The sequence below is a fragment of the Bombina bombina genome, chromosome 6 (genome assembly GCF_027579735.1).
Source record: "Bombina bombina isolate aBomBom1 chromosome 6, aBomBom1.pri, whole genome shotgun sequence".
Classification (NCBI taxonomy): domain Eukaryota; kingdom Metazoa; phylum Chordata; class Amphibia; order Anura; family Bombinatoridae; genus Bombina; species Bombina bombina.
In genome coordinates, this window is record NC_069504.1 from 894,786,817 (window position 1) to 894,805,705 (window position 18,889).

General features: G+C 43.0%; 1 protein-coding gene across 1 annotated transcript in view; it reads left to right on the plus strand.

The window, feature by feature from the left end:
• CTDSPL2 (CTD small phosphatase like 2) overlaps positions 1-18,889 on the plus strand; it is a gene marked incomplete in the record, with an annotated part of 223,456 nt that overhangs the window by 173,758 nt on the left and 30,809 nt on the right. The window contains 1 exon segment of the mRNA XM_053718469.1: positions 5,097-5,223. Coding sequence (XP_053574444.1) covers positions 5,097-5,223 — 127 coding nt within the window.

Sequence of the window (18,889 nt, forward strand, 5' to 3'; positions counted from 1 at the left end):
CGTATTCCCCTTTGGGCTTGGTTGGGTCTCAGCAAAGCAGATACCAGGGACTGTAAAGGGGTTAAAGTTAAAAACGGCTCCGGTTCCGTTATTTTAAGGGTTAAAGCTTCCAAATTTGGTGTGCAATACTTTTAAGGCTTTAAGACACTGTGGTGAAATTTTGGTGAATTTTGAACAATTCCTTCATACTTTTTCGCAATTGCAGTAATAAAGTGTGTTCAGTTTAAAATTTAAAGTGACAGTAACGGTTTTATTTTAAAACGTTTTTTGTACTTTGTTATCAAGTTTATGCCTGTTTAACATGTCTGAACTACCAGATAGACTGTGTTCTGAATGTGGGGAAGCCAAGGTTCCTTTTCATTTAAATAAATGTGATTTATGTGACACTGAAAATGATGCCCAAGATGATTCCTCAAGTGAGGGGAGTAAGCATGGTACTGCATCATTCCCTCCTTCGTCTACACGAGTCTTGCCCACTCAGGAGGCCCCTAGTACATCTAGCGCGCCAATTCTCCTTACTATGCAACAATTAACGGCTGTAATGGATAATTCTATCAAAAACATTTTAGCCAAAATGCCCACTTATCAGCGTAAGCGCGACTGCTCTGTTTTAGATACTGAAGAGCATGAGGACGCTGATGATAATGGTTCTGAAATGCCCCTACACCAGTCTGAGGGGGCCAGGGAGGTTTTGTCTGAGGGAGAAATTTCAGATTCAGGGAAAATTTCTCATCAAGCTGAACCCGATGTGATTACATTTAAATTTAAGTTGGAACATCTCCGCGCTCTGCTTAAGGAGGTATTATCCACTCTGGATGATTGTGAGAATTTGATCATCCCAGAGAAACTATGTAAAATGGACAAGTTCCTAGAGGTCCCGGGGCTCCCAGAAGCTTTTCCTATACCCAAGCGGGTGGCGGACATTGTAAATAAAGAATGGGAAAGGCCCGGTATACCTTTCGTCCCTCCCCCCATATTTAAAAAATTGTTTCCTATGGTCGACCCTAGAAAGGACTTATGGCAGACTGTCCCCAAGGTCGAGGGAGCGGTTTCTACTTTAAACAAACGCACCACTATACCCATAGAAGATAGTTGTGCTTTCAAAGATCCTATGGATAAAAAATTAGAAGGTTTGCTTAAAAAGATGTTTGTTCAGCAAGGTTACCTTCTACAACCAATTTCATGCATTGTCCCTGTCACTACAGCCGCGTGTTTCTGGTTCGATGAGCTAGTAAAGGCGATCGATAGTGATTCTCCTCCTTATGAGAAGATTATGGACAGAATCCGTACTCTCAAATTGGCTAATTCTTTCACCCTAGACGCCACTTTGCAATTGGCTAGGTTAGCGGCGAAGAATTCTGGGTTTGCTATTGTGGCGCGTAGAGCGCTTTGGTTGAAATCTTGGTCAGCGGATGCGTCGTCCAAGAACAAACTCCTTAACATTCCTTTCAAGGGGAAAACGCTGTTTGGCCCTGACTTGAAAGAGATTATCTCTGATATCACTGGGGGTAAGGGCCACGCCCTTCCTCAGGATAGGTCTTTCAAGGCCAAAAATAAACCTAATTTTCGTCCCTTTCGTAGAAACGGACCAGCCCCAAGTGCTACGTCCTCTAAGCAAGAGGGTAATACTTCTCAAGCCAAGCCAGCCTGGAGACCAATGCAAGGCTGGAACAAGGGAAAGCAGGCCAAGAAACCTGCCACTGCTACCAAGACAGCATGAAATGTTGGCCCCCGATCCGAGACCGGATCTGGTGGGGGGCAGACTCTCTCTCTTCGCTCAGGCTTGGGCAAGAGATGTTCTGGATCCTTGGGCACTAGAAATAGTCTCCCAAGGTTATCTTCTGGAATTCAAGGGGCTTCCCCCAAGGGGGAGGTTCCACAGGTCTCAATTGTCTTCAGACCACATAAAGAGACAGGCATTCTTACATTGTGTAGAAGACCTGTTAAAAATGGGAGTGATTCATCCTGTTCCATTAGGAGAACAAGGGATGGGGTTCTACTCCAATCTGTTCATAGTTCCCAAAAAAGAGGGAACGTTCAGACCAATCTTAGATCTCAAGATCTTAAACAAGTTTCTCAAGGTTCCATCGTTCAAAATGGAAACCATTCGAACAATTCTTCCTTCCATCCAGGAAGGTCAATTCATGACCACGGTGGATTTAAAGGATGCGTATCTACATATTCCTATCCACAAGGAACATCATCGGTTCCTAAGGTTCGCATTCCTGGCCGAGCATTACCAGTTCGTGGCGCTTCCTTTCGGATTAGCCACTGCTCCAAGGATTTTCACAAAGGTACTAGGGTCCCTTCTAGCGGTGCTAAGACCAAGGGGCATTGCAGTAGTACCTTACTTGGACGACATTCTGATTCAAGCGTCGTCCCTTCCTCTAGCAAAGGCTCACACGGACATAGTCCTGGCCTTTCTCAGATCTCACGGATGGAAAGTGAACGTGGAAAAGAGTTCTCTATCTCCGTCGACAAGGGTTCCCTTCTTGGGAACAATAATAGACTCCTTAGAAATGAGGATTTTTCTGACAGAGGCCAGAAAAACAAAACTTCTAAACTCTTGTCAAACACTTCATTCCGTTCCTCTTCCTTCCATAGCGCAATGCATGGAAGTAATAGGTTTGATGGTAGCGGCAATGGACATAGTTCCTTTTGCGCGCATTCATCTAAGACCATTACAACTGTGCATGCTCAGTCAGTGGAATGGGGACTATACAGACTTGTCTCCGAAGATACAAGTAAATCAGAGGACCAGAGACTCACTCCGTTGGTGGCTGTCCCTGGACAACCTGTCACTAGGGATGACCTTCCGCAGACCAGAGTGGGTCATTGTCACGACCGACGCCAGTCTGATGGGCTGGGGCGCGGTCTGGGGATCCCTGAAAGCTCAGGGTCTTTGGTCTCGGGAAGAATCTCTTCTACCGATAAATATTCTGGAACTGAGAGCGATATTCAATGCTCTCAAGGCTTGGCCTCAGCTAGCAAAGGCCAAGTTCATACGGTTTCAATCGGACAACATGACGACTGTTGCGTACATCAACCATCAGGGGGGAACAAGGAGTTCCCTGGCGATGGAAGAAGTGACCAAAATCATTCAATGGGCGGAGACTCACTCCTGCCACCTGTCTGCAATCCACATCCCAGGAGTGGAAAATTGGGAAGCGGATTTTCTGAGTCGTCAGACATTACATCCGGGGGAGTGGGAACTCCATCCGGAAATCTTTGCCCAAATTACTCATCTGTGGGGCATTCCAGACATGGATCTGATGGCCTCTCGTCAGAACTTCAAGGTTCCTTGCTACGGGTCCAGATCCAGGGATCCCAAGGCGACTCTAGTAGATGCACTAGTAGCACCTTGGACCTTCAAACTAGCTTATGTATTCCCGCCGTTTCCTCTCATCCCCAGGCTGGTAGCCAGGATCAATCAGGAGAGGGCGTCGGTGATCTTGATAGCTCCTGCGTGGCCACGCAGGACTTGGTATGCAGATCTGGTGAATATGTCATCGGCTCCACCATGGAAGCTACCTTTGAGACGAGACCTTCTTGTTCAAGGTCCGTTCGAACATCCGAATCTGGTCTCACTCCAGCGGACTGCTTGGAGATTGAACGCTTGATCTTATCAAAACGAGGGTTCTCAGATTCTGTTATTGATACTCTTGTTCAGGCCAGAAAGCCTGTAACTAGAAAAATTTACCACAAAATATGGAAAAAATATATCTGTTGGTGTGAATCTAAAGGATTCCCTTGGGACAAGGTAAAGATTCCTAAGATTCTATCCTTTCTTCAAGGAGGATTGGAGAAAGGATTATCTGCAAGTTCCTTGAAGGGACAGATTTCTGCCTTGTCTGTGTTACTTCACAAAAAGCTGGCAGCTGTGCCAGATGTTCAAGCCTTTGTTCAGGCTCTGGTTAGAATCAAGCCTGTTTACAAACCTTTGACTCCTCCTTGGAGTCTCAACTTAGTTCTTTCAGTTCTTCAGGGGGTTCCGTTTGAACCCTTACATTCCGTTGATATTAAGTTATTATCTTGGAAAGTTTTGTTTTTGGTTGCAATTTCTTCTGCTAGAAGAGTTTCAGAATTATCTGCTCTGCAGTGTTCTCCTCCTTATCTGGTGTTCCATGCAGATAAGGTGGTTTTACGTACTAAGCCTGGTTTTCTTCCAAAAGTTGTTTCTAACAAAAACATTAACCAGGAGATAGTCGTGCCTTCTTTGTGTCCGAAACCAGTTTCGAAGAAGGAACGTTTGTTGCACAATTTGGATGTTGTTCGCGCTCTAAAATTCTATTTAGATGCTACAAAGGATTTTAGACAAACATCTTCCTTGTTTGTTGTTTATTCTGGTAAAAGGAGAGGTCAAAAAGCAACTTCTACCTCTCTCTCTTTTTGGATTAAAAGCATCATCAGATTGGCTTACGAGACTGCCGGACGGCAGCCTCCTGAAAGAATCACAGCTCATTCCACTAGGGCTGTGGCTTCCACATGGGCCTTCAAGAACGAGGCTTCTGTTGATCAGATATGTAGGGCAGCGACTTGGTCTTCGCTGCACACTTTTACCAAATTTTACAAGTTTGATACTTTTGCTTCTTCTGAGGCTATTTTTGGGAGAAAGGTTTTGCAAGCCGTGGTGCCTTCCATTTAGGTGACCTGATTTGCTCCCTCCCTTCATCAGTGTCCTAAAGCTTTGGTATTGGTTCCCACAAGTAAGGATGACGCCGTGGACCGGACACACCTATGTTGGAGAAAACAGAATTTATGTTTACCTGATAAATTACTTTCTCCAACGGTGTGTCCGGTCCACGGCCCGCCCTGGTTTTTTAATCAGGTCTGATAATTTATTTTCTTTAACTACAGTCACCACGGTATCATATGGTTTCTCCTATGCAAATATTCCTCCTTAACGTCGGTCGAATGACTGGGGTAGGCGGAGCCTAGGAGGGATCATGTGACCAGCTTTGCTGGGCTCTTTGCCATTTCCTGTTGGGGAAGAGAATATCCCCACAAGTAAGGATGACGCCGTGGACCGGACACACCGTTGGAGAAAGTAATTTATCAGGTAAACATAAATTCTGTTTTTCTTTGCTTCTCCCTAGGCACAGACTGTTTCGAGAGCATTGTGTGTGTGTCCAGGGGAATTATATTAAAGATCTAAACATCTTGGGAAGGGATCTCTCTAAAACAATCATAATTGATAACTCACCACAAGCCTTTGCATACCAGGTGAGTGGTCTAATTCTTATTATTATCGGTTATTTGTAGAGAGCCAACAGATTCCGCAGCGCTATAGCAGATGTCAAATTTATAGCACCCCATCCCATTTTTTTTCTTTCTTTGTAATTGCTTTGCATTGATGAAATTGCTTTGTTTGAACTGAATCCATTACTACTTAAAGGGACATTATACTCTAGTTTTTTTTTCTTTGCATGAATGTTTTGTAGATGATGAATTTATATTGCCTATGCTGCTTTTTTTTTTTTTTTTTTTAAAGTATAGTTTCTTTCTAATGACACGGTGAGTCCACGGATCATCTAATTACTATTGGGAATATCACTCCTGCCCAGCAGGAGGCTGCAAAGAGCACCACAGCAAAGCTGTTAAATATCACCTCCCTTCCCTCCAACCCCAGTCATTCTCTTTGCCTACGTTAAGAGCAAGGAGGTGGTAAAGTTTTTAGGTGTTTGGAAGAAGATTCTTCAAGCAAAATCTTGTTATTTTTCAGCAGTGCAAGCTTGTTCTGCTTTGTCCTGGGGTGTAGCCGTAGTCCATGTCAGTTTCTCTTTAGTAGAGCAGTGGTGGCTTTTAAGCAATGGGAACTTATGGGTACAATCCTCACTGCCCATCCCATGTATTTAATGCTGCCCTAACTTTGAAAGCCTGAGTGAGATTACTTTTTCTTCCACAGGTCCATGTGAGGGAACATGCCTCTCAAACCTAGTGAACAGCCTTGCTGCCTGGCAGATTTCTGAAGGTAAGTGCCCATTTTATTTTCTCTTGTTAAGTGTGTTCAGTCCACGGGTCATCCATTACTTATGGGATATATTCTCCTTCCCAACAGGAAGTTGCAAGAGGATCACCCAAGCAGAGCTGCTATATAGCTCCTCCCCTCACATGTCATATCCAGTCATTCTCTTGCAACCCTCAACAAAGAAGGAGGTCGCGAGAGGAGTTGGAGTTTTTACTTAATTATTCTTCAATCAAAAGTTTGTTATTTTAAATGGCACCGGAGTGTGCTGTTTTTTCTATCTCAGGCAGTATTTGGAAGAAGAAACTGCCTGCGTTTTCTATGATCTTAGCAGGCGTAACTAAGATCCACTGGCTGTTCTCGACATTCTGAGGAGTGGGGTAACTTCAGAAAATGGGAATAGCATGCGGGGTCTCCCGCAAATGAGGTATGTGCAGTACAATATTTTCTGGGAATGGAATTGACTAAGAAAACACTGCTGTTACCCGTATGATGTAAGTACAGCCTTAAATGCAGTAGTAGTGACTGGTATCAGGCTGATAAATGTATGCACAGTAGAGTTATTTTCTAGGGACTAGAATTTGACTGAAAAAATACTGTTAATACTGATATAATGTGTGAGCCTTAACTGCAGTAGAAGCGACTGGTAGCAGGCTTAGTAATAACTTTACACAGCATCTGAAATGTTGTTTTTTCAAACGTTTACTGGCATGTTAATTGTTTTGTGAGGTACTTTGGTGATAAATCTTTTTGCGCATGATTTTTTTCCACATGACTAACTTATATTTCTGCATAGAAACCGTTATATCAGGTCTCCCACTGTTGTAATAGGAGTGGGAGGGACCTTTTTTTAGCGCCTTGTTGCGCAGTTAGAATTCTAGCAGTCTTCCTGCTTCTTCCTCTTTGATCCAGGACGTCTCCAGAGAGCTCAGGGATCTTCAAAAGTAGTTTTTGAGGGAGGTAATCAGTCACAGCAGACCTGTGACAGTGTGTTTGACTGTGATAAAAGCGTTAAATCTTAATTTGATATCCGTTTTTGGGTACTGAGGGGTTAATCATCCTTTTGCTAATGGGTGCAATCCTCTGCTAATTAATACATTTAAAGAATTGTTGACTATAACTGAATTAGTTCTTTGTTATTCAACTGTGTTTTTTAAAAAAAGCGCTGCAGCGTTTTTTATATTGCTTGTAAACTTATTGAAAGTAATTTCCAAGCTTGCTAGCTTCATTGCTAGTCTGTTTAAACATGTCTGATACAGAGGAATCTGCTTGTTCATTATGTTTAAAAGCCGATGTGGAGCCCAATAGAAATATGTGTACCAATTGTATTGATATTACTTTGAATAAAAGTCAATCTGTACCGATCAAGAAATTATCACCAGACAACGAGGGGGAAGTTATGCCTTCTAACTCTCCTCACGTGTCAGTACCTTCGTCTCCCGCTCGGGAGGTGCGTAAGATTGAGGCGCCAAGTACATCAAGGCCCTTACAAATCACTTTAAATGATATGGCTAATGTTATGAAAGAAGTATTATACAATATGCCCGAGTTAAGAGGCAAGCGCGACAGCTCTGGGTTAAGGACAGAGCGCGCCGATGACACGAGAGCCATGTCTGATACTGCGTCACAATTTGCAGAACATGAGGACGGAGAGCTTCATTCTGTGGGTGACGGTTCTGATTCAGGGAGACCGGATTCAGAGATTTTAAATTTAAGCTTGAGAACCTCCGCGTGTTGCTAGGGGAGGTGTTAGCGGCTCTGAATGATTGTGACACGGTGGCAATCCCAGAGAAATTATGTAGGCTGGATAAATACTATGCGGTACCGGTGTGTACTGACGTTTTTCCTATACCAAAGTGGCTTACAGAGATTATTAGCAAGGAGTGGGATAGACCCGGCGTGCCTTTTTCCCCTCCTCCGATATTTAGAAAAATGTTACCTATAGATGCCACCACACGAGACTTATGGCAGACGGTCCCTAAGGTGGAGGGAGCAGTTTCTACTTTAGCCAAGAGTACCACTATCCCGGTGGAGGATAGCTGTGCTTTCTCAGATCCAATGGATAAAAAATTAGAGGGTTACCTTAAGAAAATATTTGTTCAACAAGGTTTTATATTACAGCCTCTTGCATGCATTGCGCCTGTCACTGCTGCAGCGGCATTCTGGTTTGAGTCTCTGGAAGAGGCGATTCGCACAGCACCATTGGATGAATCTTTGAGTAAGATTAGAACCCTTAGGCTGGCTAATGCGTTTGTTTCGGATGCCGTAGTGCATTTAACCAAACTTACGGCTAAGAATTCCGGATTCGCCATACAGGCGCGCAGAGCGCTATGGCTTAAATCCTGGTCAGCAGATGTAACTTCTAAGTCTAAACTACTAAACATTCCTTTCAAAGGGCAGACCTTATTCGGGCCCGGCTTGAAGGAAATTATTGCTGACATTACTGGAGGTAAGGGCCACACCCTTCCTCAGGACAGGGCCAAATCAAAGGCCAAACAGTCTTAAATTTGGTTCTTAAAGTTCTTCAGGGTGTTCCGTTTGAACCCCTTCATTCCATTGATATTAAGCTTTTATCTTGGAAAGTTCTGTTTTTGATGGCTATTTCCTCGGCTCGAAGAGTCTGAGTTATCTGCCTTACATTGTGATTCTCCTTATCTGATCTTTCATTCAGGCAAGGTAGTCCTGCGTACTAAACCTGGGTTTTTACCTAAGGTTGTTTCTAACAGGAATAATCAAGAGATTGTTGTTCCATCGTTATGCCCTAATCTTTCTTCAAAGAAGGAACGTCTTTTGCATAATCTAGACGTGGTCCGTGCCCTGAAGTTTTACTTACAGGCAACTAAAGATTTTCGACAAACTTCTTCTCTGTTTGTCGTTTACTCTGGACAGAGGAGAGGTCAAAAGGCTTCGGCTACCTCTCTCTTTTTGGCTTCGTAGCATAATACGCTTAGCCTATGAGACTGCTGGACAGCAGCCTCCTGAAAATATTACAGCTCATTCCACTAGAGCTGTGGCTTCCACCTGGGCCTTTAAGAATGAGGCCTCTGTTGAACAGATTTGCAAGGCTGCAACTTGGTCTTCACTTCATACTTTTTACAAATTTTACAAATTTGACACTTTTGCTTCTTCGGAGGCTGTTTTTGGGAGAAAGGTTCTACAGGCAGTGGTTCCTTCTGTTTAATGTTCCTGCCTTGTCCCTCCCATCATCCATGTACTTTAGCTTTGGTATTGGTATCCCATAAGTAATGGATGACCCGTGGACTGAACACACTTAACAAGAGAAAACATAATTTATGCTTACCTGATAAATTTATTTCTCTTGTAGTGTGTTCAGTCCACAGCCCGCCCTGTCTTTTTGAGGCAGGTTCTAAATTTTAAATTATAACTCTCCTTTCTCGTCTTGTTTCGGTCGAATGACTGTATATGACATGTGAGGGGAGGAGCTATATAGCAGCTCTGCTTGGGTGATCCTCTTGCAACTTCCTGTTGGGAAGGAGAATATATCCCATAAGTAATGGATGACCCGTGGACTGAACACACTACAAGAGAAATAATTTTATCAGGTAAGCATAAATTATGTTTTTTCTGGAACATATACAGGAAAACTTTGGCACTTTTAATTTTATTTGAAGGGACACAATAGACATTCCCCTATGGAATTAGGGGATTATGTTAAGGATGGCAGGCACTGGGGACGAGGATATTGTGGCTCAATGTGTGTTGTGTGTGTTTAACTTACTCCCGGTGGCATTACTTTTAGAGACATTTTTCCAACCATGGGGTTAACGTTGATATTCCCACGACGGGCAGAGCTAGCTGAGACGACAAGTTTCTGTTGCGTGCCTTTTTCCCCTTCACTTCCTGTGTTCCGGAGGGGAGACGGCGGTATTGCAGTCTTGTACGCTGTGCAACGGTGAAGCGGGAGAGCAGCCTCAGATCTGAAAAATACATTGCCTAGGTTGAGTCCGGACTTCTGCTAACAGAATTTACACTCCGGTGGCAGCAAGGTAGGTAGGCACCTCAGCAAAGCTGAGGTGTAGAGGTTGTCCGGAGCAAAAATAAAGTTACGTTTTAACATTCAATGGGATACTAAACCCAATTTTTTTCTTTCATGATTCAGATAGAGCATGCAATTTTAAACAACTTTCTCTTGTTAAATGTATCCAGTCCACGGATCATCCATTACTTGTGGGATATTCTCCTTCCCAACAGGAAGTTGCAAGAGGATCACCCACAGCAGAGCTGCTATATAGCTCCTCCCCTCACTGCCATATCCAGTCATTCTCTTGCAACTCTCAACAAAGATGGACGTAGTAAGAGGAGAGTGGTGTATTATAGTTAGTTTAACTTCAATCAAAAGTTTGTTATTTTTAAATGGTACCGGAGTGTACTGTTTCATCTCAGGCAGCATTAGAAGAAGAATCTGCCTGTGATTTCTATGATCTTAGCAGAAGTAACTAAGATCCACTGCCATTCTCACATATTCTGAGGAGTGAGGTAACTTCAGAGGGGGAATGGCGTGCAGGTTTTCCTGCAATAAGGTATGTGCAGTTAACATATTTCTAGGGATGGAATTTGCTAGAAAAATGTTGCTGATACCGGATTAATGTAAGTTAAGCCTTAAATGCAGTGATAGCGACTGGTATCAGGCTTATTAACAGAGATACATACTCCTTATAAAAGTGTAATACAAAACATTTGCTGGCATGTTAATCGTTTTTATATATGTTTGGTGACAAAACTTATTGGGGCCTAGTTTTTTCCCACATGGCTGGCTTGATTTTTGCCTAGTAACAGGCTTTTCACTGTTGCAATATGAGTGGGAAGGGCCTATTTTAGTGCTTTTCTGTGCATCTAAAAATACTGACAGACATTCAGCTTCCCTCTGCATGATACAGGACATCTCTGAAGGGCTCAAAAGGCTTCAAAGTCGTGTTTGAGGAGGGTAACAATCACAGACTGTGGCAGTTGTTGTGACTGTGTTTAAAAAAAACGTTTTTGTCATTTATTATTCTGTTTTTGTTATTAAGGGGTTAATCATGCATTTGCAAGTGGGTGCAATGCTCTGCTGACTTGTTACATACACTGTAAAAAATTTTGTTAGTGTAACTGCCTTTTTTCACTGTTATTTCAAATTTTGTCAAAATTTGTTTCTCTTAAAGGCACTGTAACGTTTTTTTATATTGCTTGTTAACTTGCTTTAAAGTGTTTTCCAAGCTTGCTAGTCTCATTGCTAGTCTGTACAAACATGTCTGAAACAGAGAATACTTGTTCATTATGTTTAAAAGCCATGGTGGAGCCCCATAGGAGAATGTGTACTAAATATATTGATTTCACCTTAAACCGTAAAGATCAGTCTTTATCTATGAAAGAATTGTCACCAGAGGGGTCTGTCGAGGGGGAAGTTATGCCGACTAACTCTCCCCACGTGTCGGACCCTTCGCCTCCCGCTCAAGGGACGCACGCTAATATGGCGCCAAGTACATCAGGGACGCCCATAGCGATTACTTTGCAGGACATGGCTGCAATCATGAATAATACCCTGTCAGAGGTATTATCCAGATTGCCTGAATTGAGAGGCAAGCACGATAGCTCTGGGGTTAGACGAGATACAGAGCGCGTAGATGCTGTAAGAGCCATGTCTGATACTGCGTCACAATATGCAGAACCTGAGGACGGAGAGCTTCAGTCTGTGGGTGACGTCTGAATAGGGGAGACCTGATTCAGAGATTTCTAATTTTAAATTTAAGCTTGAGAACCTCCGTGTATTGCTTGGGGAGGTATTAGCTGCTCTGAATGACTGTGACACAATTGCAGTGCCAGAGAAATTGTGTAGGCTGGATAAATACTATGCAGTGCCGGTGAGTACTGATGTTTTTCCAATACATAAAAGGCTTACAGAAATTATTAGTAAGGAGTGGGATAGGCCTGGTGTGCCCTTTTCCCCACCTCCTATATTTTGAAAAATGTTTCCAATAGATGCCACTACACGGGACTTATGGCAGACTGTCCCTAAGGTGGAGGGAGCAGTTTCTACTTTAGCAAAGCGTACCACTATCCCGGTTGAGGACAGTTGTGCTTTTTCAAATCCAATGGATAAAAAATTAGAGGGTTACCTTAAGAAAATGTTTATTCAACAAGGTTTTATTTTACAGCCCCTTGCATGCATTGCGCCTGTCACTGCTGCGGCGGCATTCTGGTTTGAGGCCCTGGAAGAGGCCATCCATACAGCTCCATTGACTGAAATTGTTGACAAGCTTAGAACGCTTAAGCTAGCTAACTCATTTGTTTCTGATGCCATTGTTCATTTGACTAAACTAACGGCTAAGAATTCCGGATTCGCCATCCAGGCGCGTAGGGCACTATGGCTCAAATCCTGGTCAGCTGATGTGACTTCAAAGTCTAAATTACTCAACATTCCTTTCAAGGGGCAGACCTTATTCGGGCCTGGTTTGAAAGAAATTATTGCTGATATTACTGGAGGTAAGGGTCATACCCTTCTTCAGGACAGGGCCAAATCAAAGGCCAAACAGTCTAATTTTCGTGCCTTTCGAAATTTCAAGGCAGGTGCAGCATCAACTTCCTCTGCTTCAAAACAAGAGGGAACTTTTGCTCAATCCAAGCAGGCCTGGAAACCTAACCAGTCCTGGAACAAGGGCAAGCAGGCCAGAAAGCCTGCTGCTGCCTCTAAGACAGCATGAAGGAGCGGCCCCCTATCTGACAACGGATCTAGTAGGGGGCAGACTCTCTCTCTCTTCGCCCAGGCGTGGGCAAGAGATGTTCAGGATCCCTGGGCGTTGGAGATCATATCTCAGGGATATCTTCTGGACTTCAAAGCTTCTCCTCCACAAGGGAGATTTCACCTTTCAAGATTATCTGCAAACCAGATAAAGAAAGAGGCATTCCTAAGCTGCGTACAAGATCTCCTTGTAATGGGAGTGATCCATCCAGTTCCGCGGACGGAACAAGGACAGGGGTTTTATTCACATCTGTTTGTGGTTCCCAAAAAAGAGGGAATCTTCAGACCAATTTTGGATTTAAAGATCCTAAACAAATTCCTCAGAGTTCCGTCATTCAAGATGGAAACTATTCGAACCATTTTACCCATGATCCAAGAGGGTCAGTACATGACCACAGTGGACTTAAAGGATGCCTACCTTCACATTCCGATTCACAAGAATCATCATCAGTTCCTGAGGTTTGCCTTTCTAGACAGGCATTACCAATTTGTAGCTCTTCCATTCTTGTTGGCTACAGCCCCAAGAATTTTTACAAAGGTTCTGGGCTCACTTCTGGCGGTCCTAAGACCGCGAGGCATAGCGGTGGCTCCTTACCTGGACGATATCCTGATACAGGCGTCAAGCTTTCAAATTGCCAAATCTCATACAGAGATAGTTCTGGCATTCCTGAGGTCGCATGGGTGGAAAGTGAACGAAGAAAAGAGTTCTCTATCTCCTCTCACGAGGGTTTCCTTCCTAGGGACTCTAATAGATTCTGTAGAAATGAAAATTTACCTGACGGAGTCCAGGTTATCAAAACTTCTAAATGCTTGCCGTGTTCTTCACTCCATTCCGCGCCCCACGGTGGCTCAGTGCATGGAAGTAATCGGCTTAATGGTAGTGGCGATGGACATAGTGCATTTCGCGCGTCTGCATCTCAGACCGCTGCAATTATGCATGCTCAGTCAGTGGAATGGGGATTACACAGATTTGTCCCCTCTACTAAATCTGGATCAGGAAACCAGAGATTCTCTTCTCTGGTGGTTATCTCGGGCCCATCTGTCCAAGGGTATGACCTTTCGCAGACCAGATTGGACAATTGTAACAACAGATGCCAGCCTTCTAGGTTGGGGTGCAGTCTGGAACTCCCTGAAGGCTCAGGGTTCATGGACTCAGGAGGAGAAACTCCTCCCAATAAATATTCTGGAGTTAAGAGAAATATTCAATGCTCTTCTGGCTTGGCCTCAGCTAGCAACACTGAGGTTCATCAGATTTCAGTCGGACAACATCACCACTGTGGCTTACATCAACCATCAAGGGGGAACCAGGAGTTCCCTAGCGATGTCAGAAGTCTCCAAGATAATTCGCTGGGCAGAGACTCACTCTTGCCACCTGTCAGCGATCCATATCCCAGGTGTAGAGAACTGGGAGGCGGATTTTCCAAGTCGTCAGACTTTTTTCATCCGGGGGAATGGGAACTCCATCCGGAGGTGTTTGCTCAATTGGTACTCCGTTGGGGCAAACCAGAATTGGATCTCATGGCGTCTCGCCAGAACGCCAAGCTTCCTTGTTACGGATCCAAGTCCAGGGACCCAGAAGCGGCACTGATAGATGCTCTAGCAGCGCCTTGATTCTTCAACCTGGCTTATGTGTTTCCACCGTTTCCTCTGCTCCCTCGTCTGATTGCCAAAATCAAACAGGAAAGAGCATCGGTGATATTGATAGCGCCTGCGTGGCCACGCAGGACCTGGTATGCAGACCTAGTGGACATGTCATCCTTTCCACCATGGACTCTGCCTCTGAGACAAGACCTTCTAATACAAGGTCCTTTCAATCATCCGAATCTACTTTCTCTGAGACTGACTGCATGGAGATTGAACGCTTGATCCTATCAAAGCGTGGTTTCTCCTAGTCAGTAATTGATACCTTAATACAGGCATGAAAGCCTGTCACCAGGAAAATTTACCACAAGATATGGCGTAAATATCTTCATTGGTGTGAATCCAAGAATTACTCATGGAGTAGGGTTAGGATTCCTAGGATATTGTCCTTCCTCCAAGAGGGTTTGGACAAAGGATTATAAGCTAGTTCTTTAAAGGGACAGATTTCTGCTTTGTCTATTCTTTTACACAAGCGTCTGGCAGAAGTTCCAGACGTTCAGGCATTTTGTCAGGCTTTAGTTAGATTTAAGCCTGTGTTTAAACCTGTTGCTCCTCCATGGAGCTTAAACTTGGTTCTTAAAGTTCTTCAAGGGGTTCCGTTTGAACCCCTTCATTCTATTGATATCAAACTTCTTTCATGGAAAGTTCTTTTTCTGATGGCTATTTCCTCGGCTCGAAGAGTCTCGGAGTTATCTGCCTTACATTGTGATTCTCCTTATCTGATCTTTCATTCAGATAAAGTTGTTCTGCGTACAAAACCTGGGTTTTTACCTAAGGTGGTTTCTAACAAGAATATCAATCAAGAGATGATTGTTCCATCATTATGTCCTAATCCTTCTTCAAAGAAGGAACGTCTTTTGCATAATCTAGACGTAGTCTGTGCCTTGAAGTTTTTCTTACAGGCTACTAAAGATTTTCGCCAAACATCTAACCTGTTTGTTGTTTACTCTGGACAGAGGAGAGGTCAGAAGGCCTCGGCAACCTCTCTTTCTTTTTGGCTTCGGAGTATAATCCGTTTAGCCTATGAGACTGCTGGACAGCAGCCTCCTGAAAGGATTACAGCTCATTCTACTAAAGCTGTGTCTTCCACCTGGGCCTTTAAAAATGAGGCCTCTGTTGAACAGATTTGCAAGGCTGCAACTTGGTCTTCCCTTCATACTTTTTCAAAATTTTACAAATTTGACACTTTTGCTTCTTCGGAGGCTGTTTTGGGAGAAAGGTTCTACAGGCAGTGGTTCCTTCCGTTTAAGTTCCTGCCTTGTCCCTCCCATCATCCGTGTACTTTAGCTTTGGTATTGGTATCCCACAAGTAATGGATGATCCGTGGACTGGATACACTTAAGAGAAAACATAATTTATGCTTACCTGATAAATTTATTTATCTTGTAGTGTATCCAGTCCACGGCCCGCCCTGTCCTTTTCAGGCAGGTCTAAATTTTAATTAAACTACAGTCACCACTGCACCCTATGGTTTCTCTTTTCTCGGCTTGTTTGGGTGGAATGACTGGATATGGCGGTGAGGGGAGGAGCTATATAGCAGCTCTGCTGTGGATGATCCTCTTACAACTTCCTGTTGGGAAGGAGAATATCCCACAAGTAATGGATGATCCGTGGACTGGATACACTACAAGAGAAATAAATTTATCAGGTAAGCATAAATTATGTTTTCTCATTTACTCCTTTTATCAATTTTTCTTCGTTTTCTTGCTATCTTTATTTGAAAAAGCAGGAATGTGATGCATAGGAACCGGCCCATTTTTTGAGAACCTGGGTTTATGCTTGCTTATTGGTGGATAAATGTAAGCTTCCAATAAGCAAGCACGATCCATGGTGCTGAAGCTAAAATGGGCTGGCTGCTAAGATTTACATTCCTGCTTTTAAAATAAAGATAGCAAGAGAACGAAGAAAAGTTGATAATAGGAGTAAATTAGGAAGTTGCTTAAAATGTCACGCTTTATCTGAATCATGAAAGAAAAATTTGGGTTTGGTGTCCCTTTAAAGAGACAGTAACTTTTTTTTTTGGTGTGTTAATTTCAACCTAAATTATCAGTTTATGTATTTTAATTTGATCATTTGTGAGTAAAGATGGTCCAAGAGGCCATGCAAACTGTTTCTTGTTCTTTATGTTTTGATGCTAACGTGGAACCACCAATCCCTTTCTATTCCTCATTTGAGAGAACTTTAAAATACAGGGATAGACTTTTTTCTGGATGCTGTCCAGGGGTCTTCTGACAATGTTCAAGATATGCCGCAACTTTCTCCTCGTGTCCCAACTGTTATTGTCCACACATGCAGTGCCCTGCGCTTCCTCTCAAGCTCCGCCTGGAGTTACTTTGCGAGACATCGCTACCCTCATTTCTTCTGCGGTATCTGATGCGTTGTCTGCTTTTTCCAGACAGGAAAAGCGCAAGAGGAAATGTAAAGAATCAGTGAGTAAGGTTTCTGACACAGTCGTGGTTATTCCGAATGTTCCCTCCCAGAAATCGGAGGATACTTTGGTAGTATCTGAGGGTGAAATCTCAGACTCAGTGTAATTCCTTCTTCTAATGCTGAAGTTGTATCCTTTAGGTTTAAGCTGTAACACCTCTGTTACTTAACCCCTTAATGACAGAGGACGTACCAGGTACGTCATGGAAAAAACTCCCCTTAATGACAATTGACGTACCTGGTACGTCCTCTGTTGTTAGAAGTGCTGGAAGCGATCATGATCGTTTCCAGCTGCTTCCAAGGGATTGTAGTGATGCCTCAATATTGAGGCATCACTGCAATCCCTTATTTTACACACCGATTCAGAAAGGGCCACTCTGTGGCCCTCTCTGCATCGGCAATAAGTCACATATTCGTTGGTGGCAGCAAGCATCTTGTATGTGCACAGTATGTTTTTATCTCCTAATAGCTCCAAACCTAGTGTAGCAATGTATTTTCGGCCGGTGGGGCGGGGGTGGCGGGTGCAAAATATGCCCGCAAGTGAAAAAATAAAATAAAGACAGAGGCAGATGCAGGGGGATCTATGTTGTTTAGTAAGGGATCTGGGAGGGGGAGGGAAGTAGATTATTTAGGGGGGGCAGCTACACTACAGAAAACAAATGTTTTAAATAACAAAGTAAAGAAAAAAACTATTTGGGGGGGCAAATTGGGTACTGGTAAACAGCTGCCAGTACCCAAGATGTCGGCAAAGAGGTAGAGGGGGAGGGTTAGAGAGATGTATGGGGGGATCAGGGAGGTTGTGGGGTAAGGGGGGATCCATCACTGCAGACTGTATGAAAAAAAATTATTTTTATTTCAGTACTGGCAGACTTTCTGCCAGTACTTAAGATGGCGGTGACAATTGTGAGGTGGGGGAGGGAAGAGAGCTGTTTGAGGGGGATCAGGGGGTGGGATGTGTCAGGTGGGAGGCTGATCTCTACACTAAAGCTAAAAATTAACCCTACAAGCTACCTAATTAACCCCTTAACTTATGGGCATATTATAAGTGTGGTGCGCAGCAGCATTTAACGGCCTTATTACCAAAAAGCAACCCCAAAGCCATATATATCTTCTATTTCTGAACAAAGGGGATCCCATAGAAGCATTTACAACGATGTGTGCCATAATTGCACAAGCTGTTTGTAAATAATTTCAGTGAGAAACCTAAAATTGTGAAACATGTAAGTTTTTTTTTTTTATTTGATCGTATTTGGCGGTGAAATGGTGGCATGAAATATACCAAAATGGGCCTAGATCAATAATTTGGGTTGTCTACTACACTAAAGCTAAAATTAAACCTACAAGCTCCCTAATTAACCCCTTCACTGCTGGGCATAATACACATGTGGTGTGCAGCGGCATATAGCGGCCTTCCAATTACCAAAAAGCAACGCCAAAGCCATATATGTCTGCTATTTCTGAACAAAGGGGATCCCAGAGAAGTATTTACAACCATTTATGCCATAATTGCACAAGTTGTTTGTAAATAAATTCAGCGAGAAACCTAAAGTTGGTGAAAAAAATTGGGAAAAAGTCAACAATTTTTTTTTATTTGATCGCATTTGGCGGTGAAATGGGGGCATGAAATATACCAAAATGGGCCTAGATCAATACTTTGGGATGTCTTCTAAATAAAAATATATACATGTCAAGGGATATTCTGGGATTCCTGAAAGATATCAGTGTTCCAATGTAACTAGCGCTAATTTTAAAAAAAAGTGGTTTGTAAATAGCAAAGTGCTACTTGTATTTTTTGCCCTATAACTTGCAAAAAAAGCAAAGAACATGTAAACATTGGGTATTTCTAAACTCGGGATAAAATTTAGAAACTATTTAGAATGGGTGTTATTTGGTGGTTGTAGATGTGTAACAGATTTTGGGGGTCAAAGTTAGAAAAAGTGTTTTTTTAATTTTTTCCTCATATTTTTTTTTTTTTTTTTATAGTAAATTATAAGATATGATGAAAATAATGGTATATTTAGAAAGTCCATTTAATGGCGAGAAAAACGGTATATAATATGTGTGGGTACAGTAAATGAGTAAGAGGAAAATTACAGCTAAACACAAACACGGCAGAA